Raw genomic sequence first — 20,340 nt, 5'->3', positions numbered from 1 at the left:
ACAACTCAAGAAAGTGATTGAACTTTGAAATGCCTCTAATATTTTTCATCAGAGGTCTTAATGCGAGGAGCATTCGGAAGAAGGTGGATGAATTAGCTGCACAAATAGATGTAAACGGATATGATGTAATTGGAATTACGGAGACATGGCTCCAGGGTGACCAAGGCTGGGAATTCAACATCCAGAGGTATTTAATATTCAGGAAGGACAGGCAAAAAGGAAAAGGAGGTGGGGTAGCATTGCTGGTTAAAGAGATTAACACAATTGTAAGGAAGGATATTAGCTCTGATGATGTGGAATCTGTATGTGTCGAGCTAAGAAATACCAAGGGGCAGAAAACGTTAGTGGGAGTTGTATACAGACCCCCAAACAATAATGCTGAGGTTGGGGATGGCATTAAACGGGAAGTTAGAGACGCGTGCAATAAGGGCACAGCAGTTATCATGGGTGACTTTAGTCTACATATAGATTGGGCTAACCAAATTAGTAACAATACTGTGGAGGAGGAATTCCTAGAGTGCATACGGGATGGTTTCCTGGACCAATATGTGGAGAAACCAACTAGAGATCAGGCCATCTTAGACTGGGTATTATGTAATGAGAAAGGATTAATTAGCAATGTTGTTGTGCGAGGCCCCTTGGGGAAAAGCGATCATATCATAGAATTCTTCATTAAGATGGAGAGTGAAGTCATTGACTCAGAGACTAGGGTCCTGAATTTAAATAAAGGAAACTATGATGGTATGAGGCGCGAGTTGGCTAGGATGGATTGGGGAACGTTACTTAATGGCAATGGCAAACATTTAAAGATCGCATGGATGAACTACAGAATTTGTTCATCCCTGTTTGGCATAAAAATGAAACAAAAAAAGGTGACTCAACCGTGGCTAACAAGGGAAATTAGGGATAGCATAAGATCCGAGGAGAGGACATATAATTTGGCCAGAAAAAGCAGCAAACCGGAGAATTTGGAGCAGTTTACGATTCAGCAAATGAGGACAAAGGGATTAATTAAGAGGGGGAAAATAGAATGAGAGTAAGCTTGCAGGGAACATAAAAACTGACTGTAAAAGCTTCTATAGATATGTGAAGAGAAAAAGATTGGTGAAGTCAAGCGTAGGTCCCTGGCAGTCAGAATCAGGGGAATTTATAATGGGGAACAAAGACATGGCAGACCAATTAAATACATACTTCGGTTCTGTGTTCACAAAGGAGGACACAAATAACCTTCCAGAGATGTCGGGGAACATAGGGTCTAATGAGAGGGAAGAATTGAATGAAATCAGTATTTGTAGGAAAATGGTGTGAGGGAAATTGATGGAATTGAAGGCCGATAAATCCCCAGGGCCTGATAATCTACATCCTCGGGTACTTAAGGAAGTGGCCCTAGAAATAGTAGATGCATTGCTGGTCATTTTCCAAAATTCTATACTCTGGAATAGTTCCCATGGATTGGAGGGTAGCTAATGTTACCCCACTATTTAAAAAAGGTGGTAGAGAGAAAACGGGGAATTATAGACCAGTAACCCCGACATCGGTAGTGGGGAAAATGCTAGAGTCCATTATAAAAGATGTAATAGCAGAGCACTTGGAAAACAGTGACAGGATCGGACAAAGTCAACTTGGATTTACAAAAGGCAAATCATGCTTGACTAATGACGAATCTTTTGAGGATGTAACTGGTAGAATAGATAAGGGAGAACCAGTAGATGTGGGGTTTTTGGACTTTCAGAAGGCTTTCGATAAGGTCCCGCATAAGAGATTGGCGTGCAAAGTTAAAGCACATGGGATTGGGGGTAAGGTACTGACTTGGATAGAGAACTGGTTGGCAGACAGAAAGCAAAGAGTTGGAATAAACGGCTGTTTTTCCAAGTGGCAGGCAGTAACTAGTGGGGTACCTCAAGAATCGGTGCTAGGACCCCAGCTATTCACAATATATATTAATGATCTAGACGAGGGAACTAGATGTAATATCTCCAAGTTTGCAGACGACACAAAGCTGGGTGGGCGTGTGTGCTGTGAGGAAGATGCAGAGAAACAGCAGTACGATCTGGACAGGTTGGGCGATTGGGCAGATGCATGGCAAATGCAGTATAATGTGGATAAATGCGAGGTTATCCACTTTGGTGGCAAAAGCAGGAAGACAGATTATCTGAACTGCAATAGATTGGGAAAAGGGGAAGTGCAACGAGACCTGGGTGTCCTTGTGCACCAGTCGTTGAATGTAAGCATGCAGGTGCAGCAGGCGGTTAAGAAGGCAAATGGTATGTTGGCCTTCATAGCGAGAGGATGAGTACAGGAGCAAGGATGTCTTGCTGCAGTTGTTCAGAGCCTTGGTGAGACCACATCTTGAGTAGTGTGTGCAATTTTGGTCGCCTTATCTGAGGAAGGATGTTCTTGCCATGGAGGGAGTGCAGCGAAGATTCACCAGACTGATACCTGGGATGGCAGGAATGACGTATGGAGAGAGATTGGGTCAATTAGGCTTATATTCGCTGGAGTTTAGAAGGAGAGGGGATCTCATTGAAACTTATAAAATTCTAACAGGACTAGACAGACTAGATGCAGGAAGGATGCTCCCGATGGCGGGAGAGTCCAGAACCAGGGGTCACAGTCTAAGGATAAGGGGTAAGCCATTTAGAGATGAGGAGGAATTTCTTCACCTAGAGTGGTGAACCTGTGGAATTCTCTACCACACAAGACAGTTGAGGCCAACTTATTAAATATATTCAAGAAGGAGTTGGATATATTTCTTAAGGCTAAAGGGATCAAGGGATATGGGAGAAAGCAGGGACAAGGTACTGAATTTGGATGATCAGCCATGATCTCATTAAATGGCGGAACAGGCTCAAGGGGCCAAATGGCCTACTCCTGCTCCTATCTTCTATATTTCTATGTCTGTGGTTCTCTGAGAAGCTGGAGTTCATGAGGCTTGAGAGAGGTGTTAGCGCAAAGGAACCCCCAAGAAAATGAGCAACAGCATGCACCATTGTGACTGTGTTGGCAGTCTGTGGAGAAAACTCCTAGCATGCTTCCCTTCTGGGTCTAATAAATACAGCCATATTTTGGAGTGGGGGGTGTTAAGATGATTGACAGCAAGATGGGCATTTGTAGAACGCGCTTGAACTTGTTGTTAAGCTTTGTCCTCTTCTCCACTCCAGTGCATCAATGGAAAATTACAAGCACTGAAAGCAGCCAGAATTTCTTGTATAATCATCAAAGCCAAGCAAAACATGAACTTCAATATTTTAAGTACAAAAATTGTATGAAAACTACCTGCCTGAAGCATGTCAAACTCGTGTCCCACAAATGAGATTTACTTTTCAATTGATGAAATCCCTAAAATACATGAAGACCCAGCAATTGCTGTACTCTTCAAAACATAATGGAGGGACCAGATATACCACTGTTGCTATTCCAATCCAGAAATCTCTGAAAAACACAGAAATGCTGTGCCTATCTAGCGAGTCTGCAAATTAGTTGTTTGACAACTTCGTAAAGCCAGCCAGATTTCAAGATTTTTTGATGCCCCTAAGTCAATTTTTAAATTCCTTAGTATGATCACAAATGTTCCTGATTTTATTCATTCATTTAGAGCCTTGTTTAGTATACATAAACTCCTTCCCAATTTTACATCAAATAGGAATTAATCCAAGACTCATCTACACAAAGCAAATTGTTGAAGCAACTGGAATGTTGCTTACAGGTGGTACTCCCATCACAAAATTTTTGCTCAATAAAACACAAATATGAAGCTCTGTGCAATCATATTAACTGTAAAAAGGAATACCATTTAATGCAGAAGTGATACATTTTGGTAGGAAGAACAAGGAGAGGCAATATAAACTAAAGGGTACAATCCTAAAGGGGGTTGCATGGAGAGAGAGACCTGGGGTATATGTGCACAAATCGTTGAAGGCATCAGGGCAGGTTGAGAAAGCGGTTAAAAAATCATACGGGATCCTGGGCTTCATAAATAGAGGCATAGAGTACAAAAGCAAGGAAGTTATGATGAACCTTTATAAAACAGTGGTGATGCGCTATTAATTACTCATAAAAGACGGAGAGTTAGGAGAGTAATTAAAGGCTTTTATGAACAAAGAACAGAGCATGCCTCTCGTGGTTGACTGGTTTCCAAGAAGGCAGGGGGGCTGCAGAGCAGTCACCTTTATACCTGGGCATGTGGGTGGAGCCAGGGGCGGAGCCAGCTGAGGCATGCATAGATACAACAGTGTGCAACAACAACAACAACGGTGAACAACAACAACAGTGGTTTACCACATTCACCCCTTGTTTAAAATTGAGTCCGGCGGGGTGAAGTGTACTAAAGGTTCGTGTAACTAAGTCTATCAGGTGGCCTTGTATGCCGTCCTGATCGTCGTGGTGGCGGCGGTGATGGTGCAGCATCCAACGTTGAATCTGGCGTCTCATTGAGTGGTTGGGTGGTCAATGACGGGTCCTGGGGCTGCGGCATGCCATCTAGCGGGGTTGGGTTGTGGGTAGTGGTGGATGGCAATGGTAGTGTTTCAGGGGCACCCGAAGGTGCGAGGTCTCGTATGGAGACTGTGTCCTCCCGCCCGTCCGGGTACGCCACGTAAGCGTACTGGGGGTTGGCGTGGAGGAGGCTCACCCTCTCGACCAGGGGGTCCGTTTTATGGGACCTCACGTGCTTCCGCAGTAGGACGGGTCCTGGAGACGTCAGCCATGTCGGTAGCGAGGTCCCCGATGTGGACTTCCTGGGGAAAGTGAACATTTTTTCATGGGGGGTGGCATTGGTGGCCGTACAAAGCAGTGACCGAATGGAGTGGAGCGCCGCAGGGAGGACCTCCTGCCAGCGAGAGGTCGGAAGGCCCTTAGGTTTTAAGTTTAAGAGGACGGCCTTCCAAACCGTCGCGTTCTCTCTTTCCACCTGGCCGTTCCCCCGGGGGTTGTAGCTGGTGGTTCTGCTTGTAGCAATACCTCTCGTGAGCAGGTACTGACGGAGTTCGTCGCTCATAAAGGATGAGCCCCGGTCGCTATGGATATAGCTAGGGAAGCCGAAAAGGTCATTCAGACATTTAATGACCGTGGTACTGGTCATGTCTGGGCAAGGGATGGCAAACGGGAGTACCCATCAATTATGTTGAGGAAGTACACGTTGCGGTCAGAGGAGGGGAGGGGCCCTTTAAAATAGACGCTCAGGTGCTCGAAGGGGCGAGTGGCCTTGATCAGGCTTGCTCTGGCCTATAGAAATGCGGTTTGCACTCGGCACAGATTTGGCAGTTCCTGGTCATGGTCCTGACCTCCTCGATGGGAGTAGGGCAGGTTACGGGATTTGATGAAATGGAAGAACCTGGTGACCCCCGGGTGGCAGAGGTCATTGTGGAGGGTCTGCAGTCTATCAACCTGCACGTTGGTGCATGTACCACGTGATAGGGCATCTGGGGGCTCATCGAGTTTCCCGGGCCGGTACAAGATATCGTAATTGCAGGTGGAGAGTTCAATTCTCCACCTCAAGATCTTGTCGTTCTTGATTTTGCCCCTCTGCTTATTGTTAAAAATAAAAGCTACTGAACGCTGGTCAGTGAGCAGGGTAAATTGTTTTCCGGCCAGGTAATGCCTCCAATGTCGCACCGCTTCCACAATGGCCTGGGCCTCCTTTTCGCCAGAGGAGTGTCGAATCTCGGGGCCCTGGAGGGTCCTTGAGAAAAAGGCCGCGGGTCTCCCCGCCTGGTTAAGGGTTGCAGCTAGGGCGAAGTCGGATGCGTCGCTCTCCACTTGGAAAGGGATGGACTCATCCACTGCGTGCATTGTGGCCTTCGCAATATCTCTTTTTATGAGAGTGAAGGCTGCATATGCCTCTGTCAGGGGGAAGGAGGTGGACTTGATGAGGGGTCTGGCTTTGTCCGCATAGTTGGGCACCCACTGAGCATAGTAAGAGAAAAACCCTAGGCATCTCTTCAGTGCTTTTTGGCAGTGGGGGAGGGGGAGCTCCATAAGGGGACGCATTCTGTCGGGGTCGGGGCCGATGACTCCGTTCTCCACTACGCAGCCAAGAATGGCGAGGCGCGTGGTGCGAAACATACATTTGTCCTTGTTGTATGTTAGATTCAGCCGCTGGGCCGTACGGAGGAATTTCTCTAGGTTAACGTCATGGTCCTGCTGGTCGTGGCCGCAGATGGTGACGTTGTCTAGATAGGGGAAGGTGGCCTGCAGCGCGTTCTGGTCAACCATTCGGTCCATCTCCCTTTGGAAGACCGAAACCCCGTTGGTGACGCCGAAGGGGACTCGGAGGAAGTGGTAGAGACGACCGTCAGCTTCAAAAGCTGTGTACTGGCGGTCCTCAGCCCTGATGGGGAGCTGGTGGTATGCCGACTTCAGATCAATCGTCGAGAACACCCGGTATTGTGCTATCTGATTGACCATGTCAGATATGCGGGGGAGTGGGTATGCATCTAACTGGGTGTAGCGATTGATCGTCTGGCTGTAGTCAATAACTAGGCGCTGTTTTTCGCCAGTCTTCACTACCACCACTTGTGCTCGCCATGGGCTAGTGCTACCCTCAATAATCCCTTCCTTCAGGAGTCTTGCTACTTCGGATTTAATGAAGCTCCTATCCCCGGCACTGTACCGCCTGCTTTTGGTAGCGATGGGCTTACAGTCGCGGGTGAGGTTAGCGAACAAGGCGGGGGGGGGGGGGGGGAGACTTTAAGCGTGGAGAGGCTGCAAATGGTGCGCGGCGGGCGATTTAAAAGCTGCTGGCTGCAGACTAAGTGGGGGGAGGGGTCCGCCGTACGCTCATGTGACACTTTTAAGGTGGCACTGAAAATCCAACCCCAGTAGAACGGCAGTGCAGAGATGGGGCAGGACAAGAAGTTTAAAATTTTTGTATTGTGTGCCCCTTACTGAAAGGGTCACTACACAGTAGCCACCGACATCTGCTGAATGGGATTTGGAAGCCATAGAGATCCGATGGCGCGTTGACAGGACCGGGAGAGAGTAACTGCGCACCGTGTCGGGGTGGATAAAGCTCTCCGTGCTCCTGCTGTCGAAAAGGCAGGTAGTGGCGTGGCCGTTTACCGTAATGTCCATCATGGACCTGGACAGTTGGTGAGGGAGAGATTGGTCCAGCGTCACGGAGGCCAGCGTATGGTCGAGCGAGTCGCTGTGGTCGTCAGACAAGGCGGTGGTTGAGTCCGGGTCATCCGCGATTGGAGTTGGAGGCATCCAAGATGGCGGACAAAATGGCTGCGACCATGATCCCGATCCCCACGCGGCTGGAGGTGTCCAAGGTGGCGGACAAGATGGCTGCCCCCACGGTTTACACGAGGCGCTGCTGGCGTTAGCGGTTTTACCTTTGCAGGCGCTGACGTAGTGTCCTTTCTTCCTGCAGCCAGAGCAGGTAGCGTTTTGCGCCGGGCAGCGTGCTCTGGGGTGTTTTGCCTGGCCACAAAAGTAACATTTCGGGCCCTTGGACATCGCTGCAGCAGTTGGTGCCGGGGGTGGCGGTCCCATGACCCAAAGTTGCGGCGTCCCCGGTGCGGAGCGGTTAGGGGAGAATGCGTCCATATTCCGGTGGGCCGCGTCTAGCGAGAGCACAAGGGACACTGCCTTCTTCAGGTCGATTTCGCCCTTCTCCAGCAGTCTCTGCCGGGAGTAGTCGGACTTGAGGCCCGCAACGAAAGCATCTCGGATAAGTCGCTCCGTGTGTGTCGCGGCCGATGCCTCTTTACAATCGCAGGCTCGGCCGAGTATCTGTAGTGCCCGTAGGAATGCCTCCACCGATTCCCCGGACTGCTGTTTGCGGGATCTCAGGAGGTGTCTGGCATAAACCGTATGTACCGGGCGTGTGTATTGTCCTTTTAGCAGATCGATAGCCGCCGCGTTGGTAGTCGCATCCTGGATGAGCGTGTAGACTTGGTGGCCCACCTTGGAGGCCAGGATTTTGAGTTTGTTTCCATCTAGCGTCACGGCTGAGGCTTCCAGGACGCTTCGAAGCAACGCAGCCATTGTGCGAACTTGGTAGACGAACCCGCCTCTTGAGGGTCTAGGTCCAGGCATGCTGGTCTGAGGGCATGCAGCAGCGCCTGCTGCTCAGCATTTGGTGCCGTCATTTGCTGCAGCGCCTGCTGCTCAGCGTTTGGTGCTGACATTTTGTTTTTGTTAATAAAATTGATGCGCTATTAATTACTCATAAAAGACGGAGAGTTAGGAGAGTAACTAAAGGCTTTTATGAACAAAGAACAGAGCATGCCTCTCGTGGTTGACTGGTTTCCAAGAAGGCAGGGGGGGCTGCAGAGCAGTCACCTTTATACCTGGGCATGTGGGTGGAGCCAGGGGCGGAGCCAGCTGAGGCACGCATAGATACAACAGTGTGCAACAACAACGGTGAACAACAATAACAGCGGTTTACCACAACTGGTTCGGCCTCAACTGGAGCCGTGTCCAATTCTTGGCACCGCACTTCAGGAAGGATGTGAAGATCGTAGAGAGGGTGCAGAAAAGATTTACAAGAATGATTTCAGGGATGAGGGACTTCAGTTACGTGGATAGACTAGAGAATCTGGGGTTGTTCTCCTTAGAGCAGAGAAGGTTGAGAGAAGATTTGAGAGGGGTAATCAAAATCATGAGGGGTCTAGACAGAGTAAACAGAAACATAGAAGATAGGAGCAGGAGTAGGCCATTCGGCCCGTCGAGCCTGCTCCGCCATTCAATGAGATCATGGCTGATCATCCAAATTCAGTACCCTCTTCCTGCCTTCTCTCCATATCCCTTGATCCCTTTAGCCTTAAGAAATATATCCAACTCCTTCTTGAATATATTTAATGAATTGGCCTCTACTGCCTTCTTTGGTAGAGAATTCCACGGGTTCACCGCTCTCTGGGTGAAGAAATTCCTGCTCATCTCTGTCCTAAATGGCTTACCCCTTATCCTTAAGACTGTGACCCCTGGTTCTGGACTCCCCAACCATCGGGAACATTCTTCCAGCAACTAGTCTGTCTAGTCCTGCTAGAATTTTATAAGTTTCGACAAGATCCCCTCTCATTCTTCTAAACTCCAGCGAGTACAAGCCCAATCGACCCAATCTCTCCTCATATGTCATTCTTGCCATCCCAGGTATCAGCCTGGTGAATCTTCGCTGCACTCCTTCCATGGCAAGAACATCCTTCCTCAGATAAGGCGACCAAAACTGCACACAATACTCAAGATATAGTTATATAAAAAGAAAAAGGGTGGCTAAAGTTAATGTTGGTCCCTTAGAGGATGAGACTGGGAAATTAATGGTGGGAAATATGGAGATGGCAAAAACACTGAATGAATATTTTATATCAGTCTTTACAGTAGAAGACACTAAGAATATCCCAACACTGGACAAACAGGGGGCTAAAAGGGGGGGGGGGGGAGGAGCTAAACATGATCAAAATCACTAAGGAAGTGGTACTCGGTAAAATAATGGGACTCAAGGCGGATAAATCACCTGGACCTGATGGCTTACATCCTAGGGTCTTGAGGGAAGTGGCGGTAGGGATTGTGGATGCATTGGTAATAATTTTCCAAAACTCCCTGGACTCGGCAATGGTCCCGGCAGACTGGAAAACTGCTAATGTAACACCCTTATTTAAAAAGGGCAGTAGACAGAAGGCTGGAAACGATAGACCGGTTAGCCTAACATCTGTGGTAGGTAAAATTTTGGAGTCCATTATTAAGGAGACAGTAACAGGACATTTGGATAATCATAATTTAATAAGACAAAGTCAGCATGGTTTTATGAAGGGGAAGTCATGTTTGACAAATTTGCTGGAGTTCTTTGAGGAAGTAACATATAGGGTGGATAAAGGGGAACCAGTGGACGTAGTGTATTTAGACTTCCAAAAGGCATTTGACAAGGTGCCACACAAAAGATTATTGCTTAAGATAAAAAATCACAGGATTGGGGGTAATATTCTGGCATGGATAGAGGATTGGCTATCTAACAGAAGGCAGAGAGTTGGGATAAATGGTTCATTCTCAGACTGGCAATCAGTAACTAGTGGTGTTCCGCAGGGGTCGGTGCTGGGTCCCCAACTCTTTACAATCGATATTAACGATTTGGAGGAGGGGACCGAGTGTAACATATCAAAGTTTGCAGATGATACTAAGATGGGAGGGAAAGTAGCGAGTGAGGAGGACATAAAAAACCTGCAAGGGGACATAGACAGGCTAAGTAAGTGGGCAGAGATTTGGCAGATGGAATACAATACTGGGAAGTGTGAGGTTATGCACTTTGGCAGGAAAAATCGTAGAGCAAGTTATTATCTTAATGGCAAGAAACTGGAAAGTACTGAAGTACAAAGGGATCTGGGGGTCCTGGTGCACGAAACTCAAAAGGTTAGTATGCAGGTGCAGCAAGTGATTGGGAGGGCCAATGGAATGTTGGCTTTCATTGCTAGGGGGATAGAATATAAAAATAGGGAGGTATTGCTTCAGTTGTACAAGGTATTGGTGAGACCGCACCTGGAATACTGCGTACAGTTTTGGTGTCCATACTTAAGAAAGGACATACTTGCTCTCGAGTCAGTACAAAGAAGGTTCACTCGGTTAATCCCGGGGATGAGGGGATGGACATATGAGGAGAGGTTGAGTAGATTGGGACTCTACTCATTGGAGTTCAGAAGAATGAGAGGCGATCTTATTGAAACATATAAGATTGTGAAGGGGTTGGATCGGGTGGATGCGGGGAGGATGTTCCCGATGATGGGTGAAACTAGAACTAGGGGGCATAGTCTTAGAATAAGGGGCTGCTCTTTCAAAAACTGAGATGAGGAGGAACTACTTCACTCAGAGGGTGGTAGGTCCATGGAATATGCTGCCCCAAAAAGCTGTCGAAGCTACATCATTACATAAATTTAAAACAGAAATAGACAGTTTCCTAGAAGTAAAGGGAATTGAGGGTTACGGGGAGCGGGCAGGAATTTGGACAGGAGTCTAGGTTCGGATCGGACATGGCCCTGTGGGTAGCGGAGCGGGCCCAGGGGCCGTGTAGCCTGATCCTGCTCCTATTTCGTGTGTCTAATTCTGTTAGATTCAGGAGATGGTTCTGTGATAGTAGATTGGTGGTTAGGATCAGATCAGCCATGATCTTATTGAATGGCGGAGCAGGCTTGAGGGGCCGATTGGCCTACTCCTGCTCCTATTTCTTATGTTCTTATGTTCACCAAGGCCCTGTACAACTGCAGCAAGACATCTTTGTTCCTGCACTCAAACCCTCTCGCTACGAAGGCCAACATACCATTTGCCTTCTCAACCGCCTGCTGCACCTGCATGCTTACCTTCAGCGACTGGTGCACAAGGACGCCCAGGTCTCGTTGCACTTCCCCTTTTCCCAATCTATTGCCATTCAGATAATAATCTGCCTTCCTGTTTTTGCCCCCAAAGTGGATAACCTCACATTTATCTACGTTATATTGCATCTGCCATGCTTCTGCCCAATCACCCAACCTGTCCAAATCATACTGGAGTTTCTCGGCATCCTCCGCACAGCACACACGCCCACCCAGCTTTGTGTCGTCTGCAAACTTGGAGATATTACATCTAGTTCCCTTGTCCAGATCATTAATATATTGTGAATAGCTGGGGTCCTAGCACCGATCCCTGTGATACCCAACTAGTCACTGCCTGCCACTCGGAAAAAGAGCCGTTTATTCCAACTCTTTGCTTTCTGTCTGCCAACCAGTTCTCTATCCAAGTCAATACCTTGCCCCCAATCCCATGTGCCTTAATTTTACACGCTAATCTCTTATGCGGGACGTTATCGAAAGCCTTTTGAAAGTCCAAATACACCACATCCACTGGTTCTCCCTTATCTATTTTACCAGTTACATCCTCAAAAAATTCCAGTAGATTAGTCAAGCACGATTTACCTTTTGTAAATCCATGTTGACTTTGTCCGATCCGGTCACTGTTTTCCAAGTGCTCTGCTATTACATCCTTTATAATGGACTCTAGCATTTTCCCCACTACCGACGTCAGGCTTACCGGTCTGTAATTCCCCGTTTTCTCTCTACAACCCTTTTTGAACAGTGGGGTTACATTAGCTACCCGCCAATCCATGGGTACTGTTCCAGAGTCTATCGAATTTTGGAAGATGACCAGCAATGCATCTACTATTTCTAGGGCCACTTCCTTAAGTACCCTAGGATGTAGATTATCAGGCCCTGGGGATTTATCGGCCTTCAATCCCATCAATTTCCCTAACACCATTTCCCTACAAATACTGATTTCTATCAGTTGCTCCCTTTCATTAGACCCTATGTTCCCCGACATCTTTGGGAGGTTATTTGTGTCCTCCTTTGTGAAGGCAGAACCAAAGTATGTATTTAATTGGTCAGCCATTTCTTTGCTCCCCATTATAAATTCCCCCGATTCTGACTGCAAGGGACCTACGCTTGACTTCACCAATCTTTTTCCCTTCACATATCTATAAGAGCTTTTACAGTCAGGTTTTATGTTCCCTGAAAGCTTACTCTCATACTCTATTTCCCCCCTCTTAATAAATCCCTTTGTCCTCCTTTGTTGAACGCTAGACTGCTCCCAATCCTCAGGTTTACTGCTTTTTCTGGCCAATTTATATGTCCTCTCCTTTTGCTATCCCCAATTTCCCTCGTTAGCCACGGTTGAGTCACCTTTTTTGTTTTATTTTTATGCCAAACTGGGAAACAAATTCTGTAGTTCATCCATGCGATCTTTGAATGTTTGCTTTGCGTGACATTCCCCAATCAATCCTACCCAACTCGCACCTCATATCATTGTAGTCTCCTTTATTTAAATTCAGGACCCTCGTCTCAGTCAACTATTTCACTCTCCATCTTAAATGAAGAATTCTATCATATTATGATCGCTCCGACCCAAGGGGCCTCGCACAAGATTGCTAATTAATCCCCTCTCATTACATAATACCCAGTCTACGATGGCCTGATCTCTAGTTGGTTCCTCAACATATTGGTCCAGGAAACCATCCCGTATGCACTCCAGGAATTCCTCCTCCACAGTATTGTTACTAATTTGGTTAGCCCAATCTATATGTAGATTAACATCACCCATGATAACTGCTGTGCCCTTATCGCATGCTTCTCTAATTTCCCGTTTAATGCCATCCCCGAACTCCACATTACTGTTTGGAGGTCTATATACCACTCCCACTAACGTTTTCTGCCCCTTGGTATTTCTCAGTTCTACCCATACAGATTCCACATCATCAGAGCTAATATCCTTCCTTTCAATTGTGTCAATCCCCTCTTTAACCAGCAATGTTACCCCACCTCCCTTTCATTTTTGCCTATCTTTCCTGAATATTGAATAACCCTGGATGTTGAGTTCCCAGCCTTGGCCACCCTGGAGCCATGTTTCCGTAATCCCAATCATATCATATTCGTTTACCTCTATTTGCGCAGCTAATTCATCCACCTTATTACGAATGCTCCTCGCATTAAGACACAAAGCCTTCAGGCTTGTTTTTTTAACGCTTAGATCTTTTAGAATTATTTACTGTGGCCATGTTTGATTTAAACCCCTGATTTCTCTGCCTGCCATTTTGTTTTTCTCCTTCCCGTCTTGCTTTTATCCTTGTTTCCCTTTCCTCTGTCTCCCCGCTGAGGTTCCCAACCCCGCCATTTTAGTTTAAATCCTCCCCCAGAGCATTAGCAAAACACTCCAAGGACATTGGTCCCAGCCCTGCCCAGGTGCAAACCGTCCGTTTTGTACTGGTCCCACCTCCTCCAGAACCAGTTCCAATGTCCCAGGAATTTGAATCCCTCCCCCTTGCACCATTCCTCTAGCCATGTATTCATCTGAAATATCCTTCAATTTCTACTCTGACTAGCACGTGGCACTGGTAGCAATCCTGAGATTACTACCTTTGAGGTCCCATTTTTTAATTTACCTCCTAACTCCCTATATTCAGCTTTTAGGACCTCATCCCAGTTTTTACCTATATCGTTGGTACCTATATGCACCACAACTGGCTGTTCACCCTCCAAGAGAGAGAGAAACTCTCCCCATTGGCAAATGGGTCGAGAACCAGAGGACACAGATTTAAGGTGATTGGCAAAAGAACCAAAAGCGACATAAGGAACTTTTTTTACGCAGCGAGTGGTTAGGATCTGGAATGCACTGCCTGAAAGGGTGGTGGAGGCAGACTCAATCGTGGCTTTCAAAAGGGAATTGGATAAGTACCTGAAGGGAAAAAAATTGCAGGTCTACGGGGAAAGAGCAGGGGAGTGGGACTAGCTGAAGTACTCTTGCAGAGAGCCGACATGGGCTCGACAGGCCGAATGGCCTCCTTCTGTGCTGTGACCATTCTATGAATGCTGTAATTTCTGAGAGAGAATGAGACCCCTGTTTGGGAAATCAAGAACAGGCTGGAGTATCTACATGCATAAGGTATTGAAATAATTGGAGTCTATGGCAGAATTCTCTGATAGTAAGCTGGGGAAGTGTTTGAATTATGGCCTGCTATCTGTATACTGTTGGTCGGCTTGTATTTGACTGGCAGCAGAACTTAGAAGCCAATTTTAGAGCTCTTTGGCTAGCAGGCATGTCAAATGGCAAGCACTGATGTGACATTTATCATCTGCAATACCTTTTGAAGTGGATGATTGTTGAAATTTTCATCAAATCGTTGACCAATATAGGGCCAAATTCTTTCCTAAATTTGAAGTTCTTCATCATTTTAGTGCATTGGTATAATGAACACAATTTGTTGAGTAGCTTCCTGAGCCCATCCTGACGTAAAAGGACCTTAAAGTACCATTAATTTTGGCACCAACAGTGGCTGGAATTGTCATTATTTTTAGTTATCAGCATCAAGTATTGATGTTGCAAGGTCATTCTCCCAAATGAAAATCTTTGAGAGAGAGCGAGCAAAAATAGCTGAATGAACTCCAAGAATAGACAACAGTTTATTACAAGCTTGCTTCGTTAAGAATGATTCATATAAAATTATATTACTTTTACTGTTCTACCAATAATAACTTCAGCAATACTGCATCTGCGAGTGAAACTTCACTAGCTTTTATTAAACCCCCCTCCCCAAAAAATATCTAATTTGTTGAAACCATATCAAAAAATTAAAACTGCGAAAAATTAAACACTGAAAACCAGGAAGCTTATTTTGTTACACATCATTGGGGCATTTGTGAATGAACCCCAAGATTATAACTTATTTGCATTCATGACAACAGTCGTAACAAAGGGTGACACTCATCAGCAATCTACAACAATTTATGAGAGAGCTCAGAGGAGCTGACCATTTATCATGCTTATAGGAAATTCACCAGGGTGTTGAAAAAAACCTTGTGGAACTTTGATATATAAACAAGTATCCTTTAAATCTATGGACACTTGCTTTAATAATGGTAATTGGCTACACACATTGGAATGGAAAGGTTAAGATTTGAACTACTGCACCATACAATGGGATATAGATTACATACATAGTGCGTTCCTGATCTCAGCTAATCCTTCCACAATAGGAGAAAAATCTTCTCTTTTGCATATCTGAGAACTTAATTCAATTGCCTAGGCACTGGTTGCCTCTAAGAATGCTGCACATGGTAGAGCTATCCAATTAATCCCACTCCCCTGCTCTTTCCCCATAGCCCTGTAGATTTTTTCCCTTCAAGTATTTATCCAACTCTCTTTTGAAAGCCACAATTGAGTCTGCCTCCACCACCCTTTCAGGTAGTGCATTCCAGATCACAACTCACTGCAAAAGAATGTTCCCTCATGTTGCTCACCTCTTTATTTATTGACTCGTCTCTCCATTCATAACAACTTGTATTTATATAGCACCTTTAAAGTAGTCAAATGTCCCAAGGCACTTCACAGGAGTATTAAGACAAATAGCTGGTCAAAGACTCAGTTAATAAATATAAACTTAATTCAGGTGATATGCAATTACCTTTGCAGCTTCATTGTCTAGAACAAGGGAAGAGCTCTGCAGAGCTGAACGGACTATCACTTCGGAACCAACTGGCCGCAGTGGAGAATCGACATTCCAATATTAAGCTGGAAAATACCCAGCTAAAGAGAGAGAAAGCTAGTCTGGTTGAGCATATCTCTGAATTACATAAACAGGTATTTTGATATATTATATGTAGATTTGCCCAGAAATTGTTCAAAAAATAATGGCAAGTTCACGCCTGCCATTATTAGTGCATAAAAAACCAGTAATCTATAGCGAGGAAGAGATACGCCGGGAGTAGCGAATCACCACAAATTGCTGGACAATTTGCGCCACTCCGTCAAGACATTGCTGGATTTGGGCCGTAAGTACAAATGAATCTCACCGCAGCCTTTTAGGGCTGGTATTTTATGTCGGAAGGATCCTGTTAATGACACGATTTATGGTCCTGACATGCCACTCAACCTTGAATGCCTAGAAAGGGAACAATTGGAACAGTGGAGTCTCACTCCTACAGGTAGTAAATTGTTCCAAGAGATTTATTTATTTATTTAAATTTCTTATTTTTCTTTTGTCTCTTTATCCAATCTTTCTTTCCCTCTTTATTTCTCGGTTTCTAATTTGACTCTTAAGTCACCCAATTCCTTCACTGTTGTTTGCTCTGCTTCTTTATCCATAAGTTTAATTTATTATGGAAACAAGACCATTGGACGCGACATTCATGAGGTCCCAGATGCACCGTTGACGTTGCCACACCATTATCAATTTGCATTTCCAGCAATTTGCAACGTAAAAATACGATCTGAAGGGTGAGGTAAAAAAAAAATCTAATTCAAGGCACTCCTGCAACTTCTGGGCCATTAATTCATAAAGGCGCAGATAAATCAGAAATGATGGTAGTATTTTGCATCGTGAAACTTAAATTTCTTTTAAGCCATTAATATAAATCACATTTCATCTTTCATCAATCAAAATGCATAAAATAGGTTTGAAACCAAAAGTGCTTCCCACATTGCTGAAATAAGTTTCTGAAGTAGTTCAGATAATTTCGGCTTGACTGGTAATATCTATAGTCCAATATTAATAAGACTAATGGAACAGGATTCCTACTTATCAAGCAGGGCTACTGGAACTTGTTTTTATTGCAGATTTCTTTAATGTTCCGCCCTTTGACCCTGGCAAAAATTATTTCAATCTGTCACTACTTGCCCCTCACAGCTTTTGCTCTGGATTGAATGCTGCTGCATGTTCTGGTTGGGGGTGGTGGAGAAGGTTAATTGGAATGGGGAGGTGGTTTAGAAAACAGATCAGATTAAGCAGGAGTGCCATCTCTAGTTGTCCTGAAAAGGTGGTGATGGGCCTTCTCATTGAACCACGAGTACTCCTACGATGGTCTTACATAGGGAATTGCAGGATATCAACCCAGGAACGGCGATGCATGTCCAAGTCAGGATGGTGTGATTTGCAGGTGATGCTGCTCCTATCATTCTCAATGTAAAAGGTCAGAGGGGAAGGAGGTGCCGTTCAAATAACTTGAGTTGCTGCAGTGTATACTTGTAGCTAGTACTCACTGCAGGCAGTGTGCACCAGTGATGGTCTGTTCTGGATGGTGCAGGCTTCATGACTTTTGGTGAGACTGCTCCAATCTAAGCAAGTATTCCATCATATTCTGCAAAGCACCCAGCCCCTAACCTGCCCTTATGGCCATGGTGTTGATATGACTAATCAAGATAAGTTTCTGATCATCGATGACCCCCAATCATTCCTAATGCTGGGTTAGAGTGTACAAGTTCAAATTCTCCTTCTCATTCCACCAACATCTCAATATCAGTCATACTACCAAGGGCAGATACGGAAAGGACAGAGGGAAGTAATTTCAGGCCGATTTCACACACCTCTTGACACCCAAGATGCCAGACTGTTCAATTCTCACAACTATATTATGTTTGGTGTTACAATATACTTTATTTATAATTAAGATACCTTTGTGAAATGACCACTTGAAAAAAATTACACCCTCCATCAATCTAGCTCAGGGATGGGCAATTATTTGGACTGCAGGGCTACTTAAGTTTTGGTGAGCTGTTGCGGGCTGCACACCAACGTTTCCCCCTAAGGTGCGTGGCCACGCACCAATCGCAAGGTCCTGCGCAGGCCACTCACCAGCTCCTGCCACTGGAAGAGATAATGTGCAAGCGGCATGTGCGGCCACGCAGCACATTTAAAAGGGACTGTGCACGAAAAAAATTTAGAGGGAACATTACATAAACATAAATTCAGATACCATCTTAAATACACAAAATGTAGCGTAAGATAGTAAAATCTTCCATTATTGAATGAATGAAATGATTGATCGATCGATTACATGTTACGTGGCTCGAGTCTGCGAGGCCTCAAACTCGAGAGGTGTTCTCTTTTAAGTGGGCTGAGTACGGAAACCCGAGGCTTCAACTACAATTGCGTTACCTGGAGTCCTTGTGCTCTGGGATCCACTCCAGTGTCTAAGATGGTGATGAGAACTCCCTTGCTGTCGTACTCTTGGTACCAGGAGAGGAAAGACACATTGCCGGTCTCTTTCTTCGGTAAAAGTCATCGAGATGAGTGGCCATAACGCGACAGAGGAGGAGTGTCCAGTGCGCATGCGCAACAGCACCCCCACCAGCTAGCAATGTGCGGCAAATTTTAGAAAAGTGGTTCACAGAGCCAGAGACAGCCGCAGACAGATGTTAGGCCATCTCCGAGACACAAAAAGGAAACAGATCTGCTTCAGACATACAATAGGAGCCCTGGCAGCTTTTATTTTTAATTGCTCCGGTTCAGGGTCACCGCCTACTCCCAGGCTGCAGCAACCCTGAGCGCGCTCTCTTCGGCCCCCATGCTCCCTCCCCACAAGACTCAGACAAATGTGCAGCTCAAGCGGGCCGGATATGGCCCGTGGGCCGTATTTTGCCCACAACTGATCTAGCTAGTCCTATCTGAGGCAGGAGTCAAATATCTTTCACACTGAGCAAAGAATGGGTTGAAAAAGATACCTCCGCATAGTAATAGTGGTGATTTTGGTAGTTATTTTTTCTGTTTTAGTAATGTAAGGTTATGATAGTAGCAACTGCAATTGAATTAACATGGACTGATCATAATGTAAAATAGCAGGCAAGTTGCAGTGTGCATGATTAAATTAAAGTACCCAACTGCAGTGGGGGAGAAGTCGTCGAATCTTGTAATTGGCAAAAAGGATATATTCAACTAGGTGTAAATATTCATGTAGGACTAATTACATGTTAATATACCATGCTTTCTCTGACATTTGTTGTGTAATGTTTGTTGCATTGCCAAATACAGATCTTTGAAAAAGATGATGAAATTCTTCATATGAAAGGACACGTTCATACACTAGCTCAGGACCTAAGCAGCCTGAAATCCCAACTCAAGATGGAAAGTTCTCTTCGGTCAGAAAGTTGGAAAGAGATTTCTAGCATTGCTGACACCATGAAACAAGTAGCCAGCACAATAAACAAAAGGAACAAACACCCCACTTCAATTATTTCTTAATTTTGCCAAACAATGCATGCTATTTTAATGGTTTGAGTATTGAGTAGTCTTTCAATGAAAATTTTGAGTCATAAAATTGAGGGGTGGTGAGGGAGTGGGAGTTTTCAACCCTGTGATAAAAGTAGACTCAATGAAGAAGGGAAACTGGTAGAACATTTCTGAATTTACAGTATGCATACGAAGGTCGGCTGCAAATCTTTATTTTTAAGGCCTTCCATAGCATGAAAGCTCAAATGAAACATTTCCAAACATGGCAATATGATCAAGTTAAAAACTGTCCTTTATTTTAAAATTCAGCCTATTAAGTGTATACTCAGTTCTGAGCAATAAATATTATGTTGATAAATTTACTGTCTCAGACATTTCAAGTTATTGTTGTGTGATTTGAAAGAGTGTGACTTATATACAGCTATGCTGTACAAACGCATCATTTTCAGTATTTGGTTGTAAAGCTAAGTTGCAAAAACATGTCCAAATAAAATATTGCTCTGATCTTGATGCAACTTCCAACCCCATATCCTCTCAGTCTCAAAGATTTCCTATTTTCACTTCCGTAACATAGACCACCTCCCTCTACCTCAGTCCATCTGCCACTAAAACCCTCATCCATGCCCTTTTCATCTCCAAATTCAACTATTCCAATGTGCTTTTGGTTGGCCACTCGTTGTCCACCTTCCATAACCTTCAGGTGATTTAAAACTCTGCTGCTTGTATTCTATCCAGCACCAGGTCCTGCTCGCCCAGCATCCCTATCCTCACTGACCTACATTGGCTCGTGTTTCCACACCACCTCAAATTTAAATTCTCAATCTTGTGTTTAAACCCCTTCAAGGCCTCACCCTTTACCATCTCTAATTTCCTCCAGCCCCTCC

At 45.2% G+C, this 20,340-nt stretch overlaps 1 protein-coding gene across 4 annotated transcripts in view; it reads left to right on the top strand.

Annotated features, from left to right (window-relative positions):
* LOC147115018 (uncharacterized) overlaps positions 1 to 19,814 on the top strand; it is a 78,210-nt gene extending 58,396 nt beyond the window's left edge. For all 4 annotated transcript variants that reach the window (XM_085993232.1, XM_085993233.1, XM_085993230.1 and 1 more), the window contains 2 exons: positions 15,925 to 16,092; positions 19,259 to 19,814. In XM_085993232.1, coding sequence (XP_085849358.1) covers positions 15,925 to 16,092; positions 19,259 to 19,468 — 378 coding nt within the window. In that variant the 3' untranslated portion in view covers positions 19,469 to 19,814. The remainder of the gene's footprint in view (positions 1 to 15,924; positions 16,093 to 19,258) is intronic.
* Positions 19,815 to 20,340: the final 526 nt, after the last annotated feature.

Source organism: Somniosus microcephalus, chromosome 7 (genome assembly GCF_052327205.1).
Source record: "Somniosus microcephalus isolate GS21.2 chromosome 7, FLI_Smic_1.0, whole genome shotgun sequence".
Classification (NCBI taxonomy): domain Eukaryota; kingdom Metazoa; phylum Chordata; class Chondrichthyes; order Squaliformes; family Somniosidae; genus Somniosus; species Somniosus microcephalus.
Note: the sequence above shows the minus strand (reverse complement) of the source record. Positions and strands in the feature narration are given on the sequence as shown.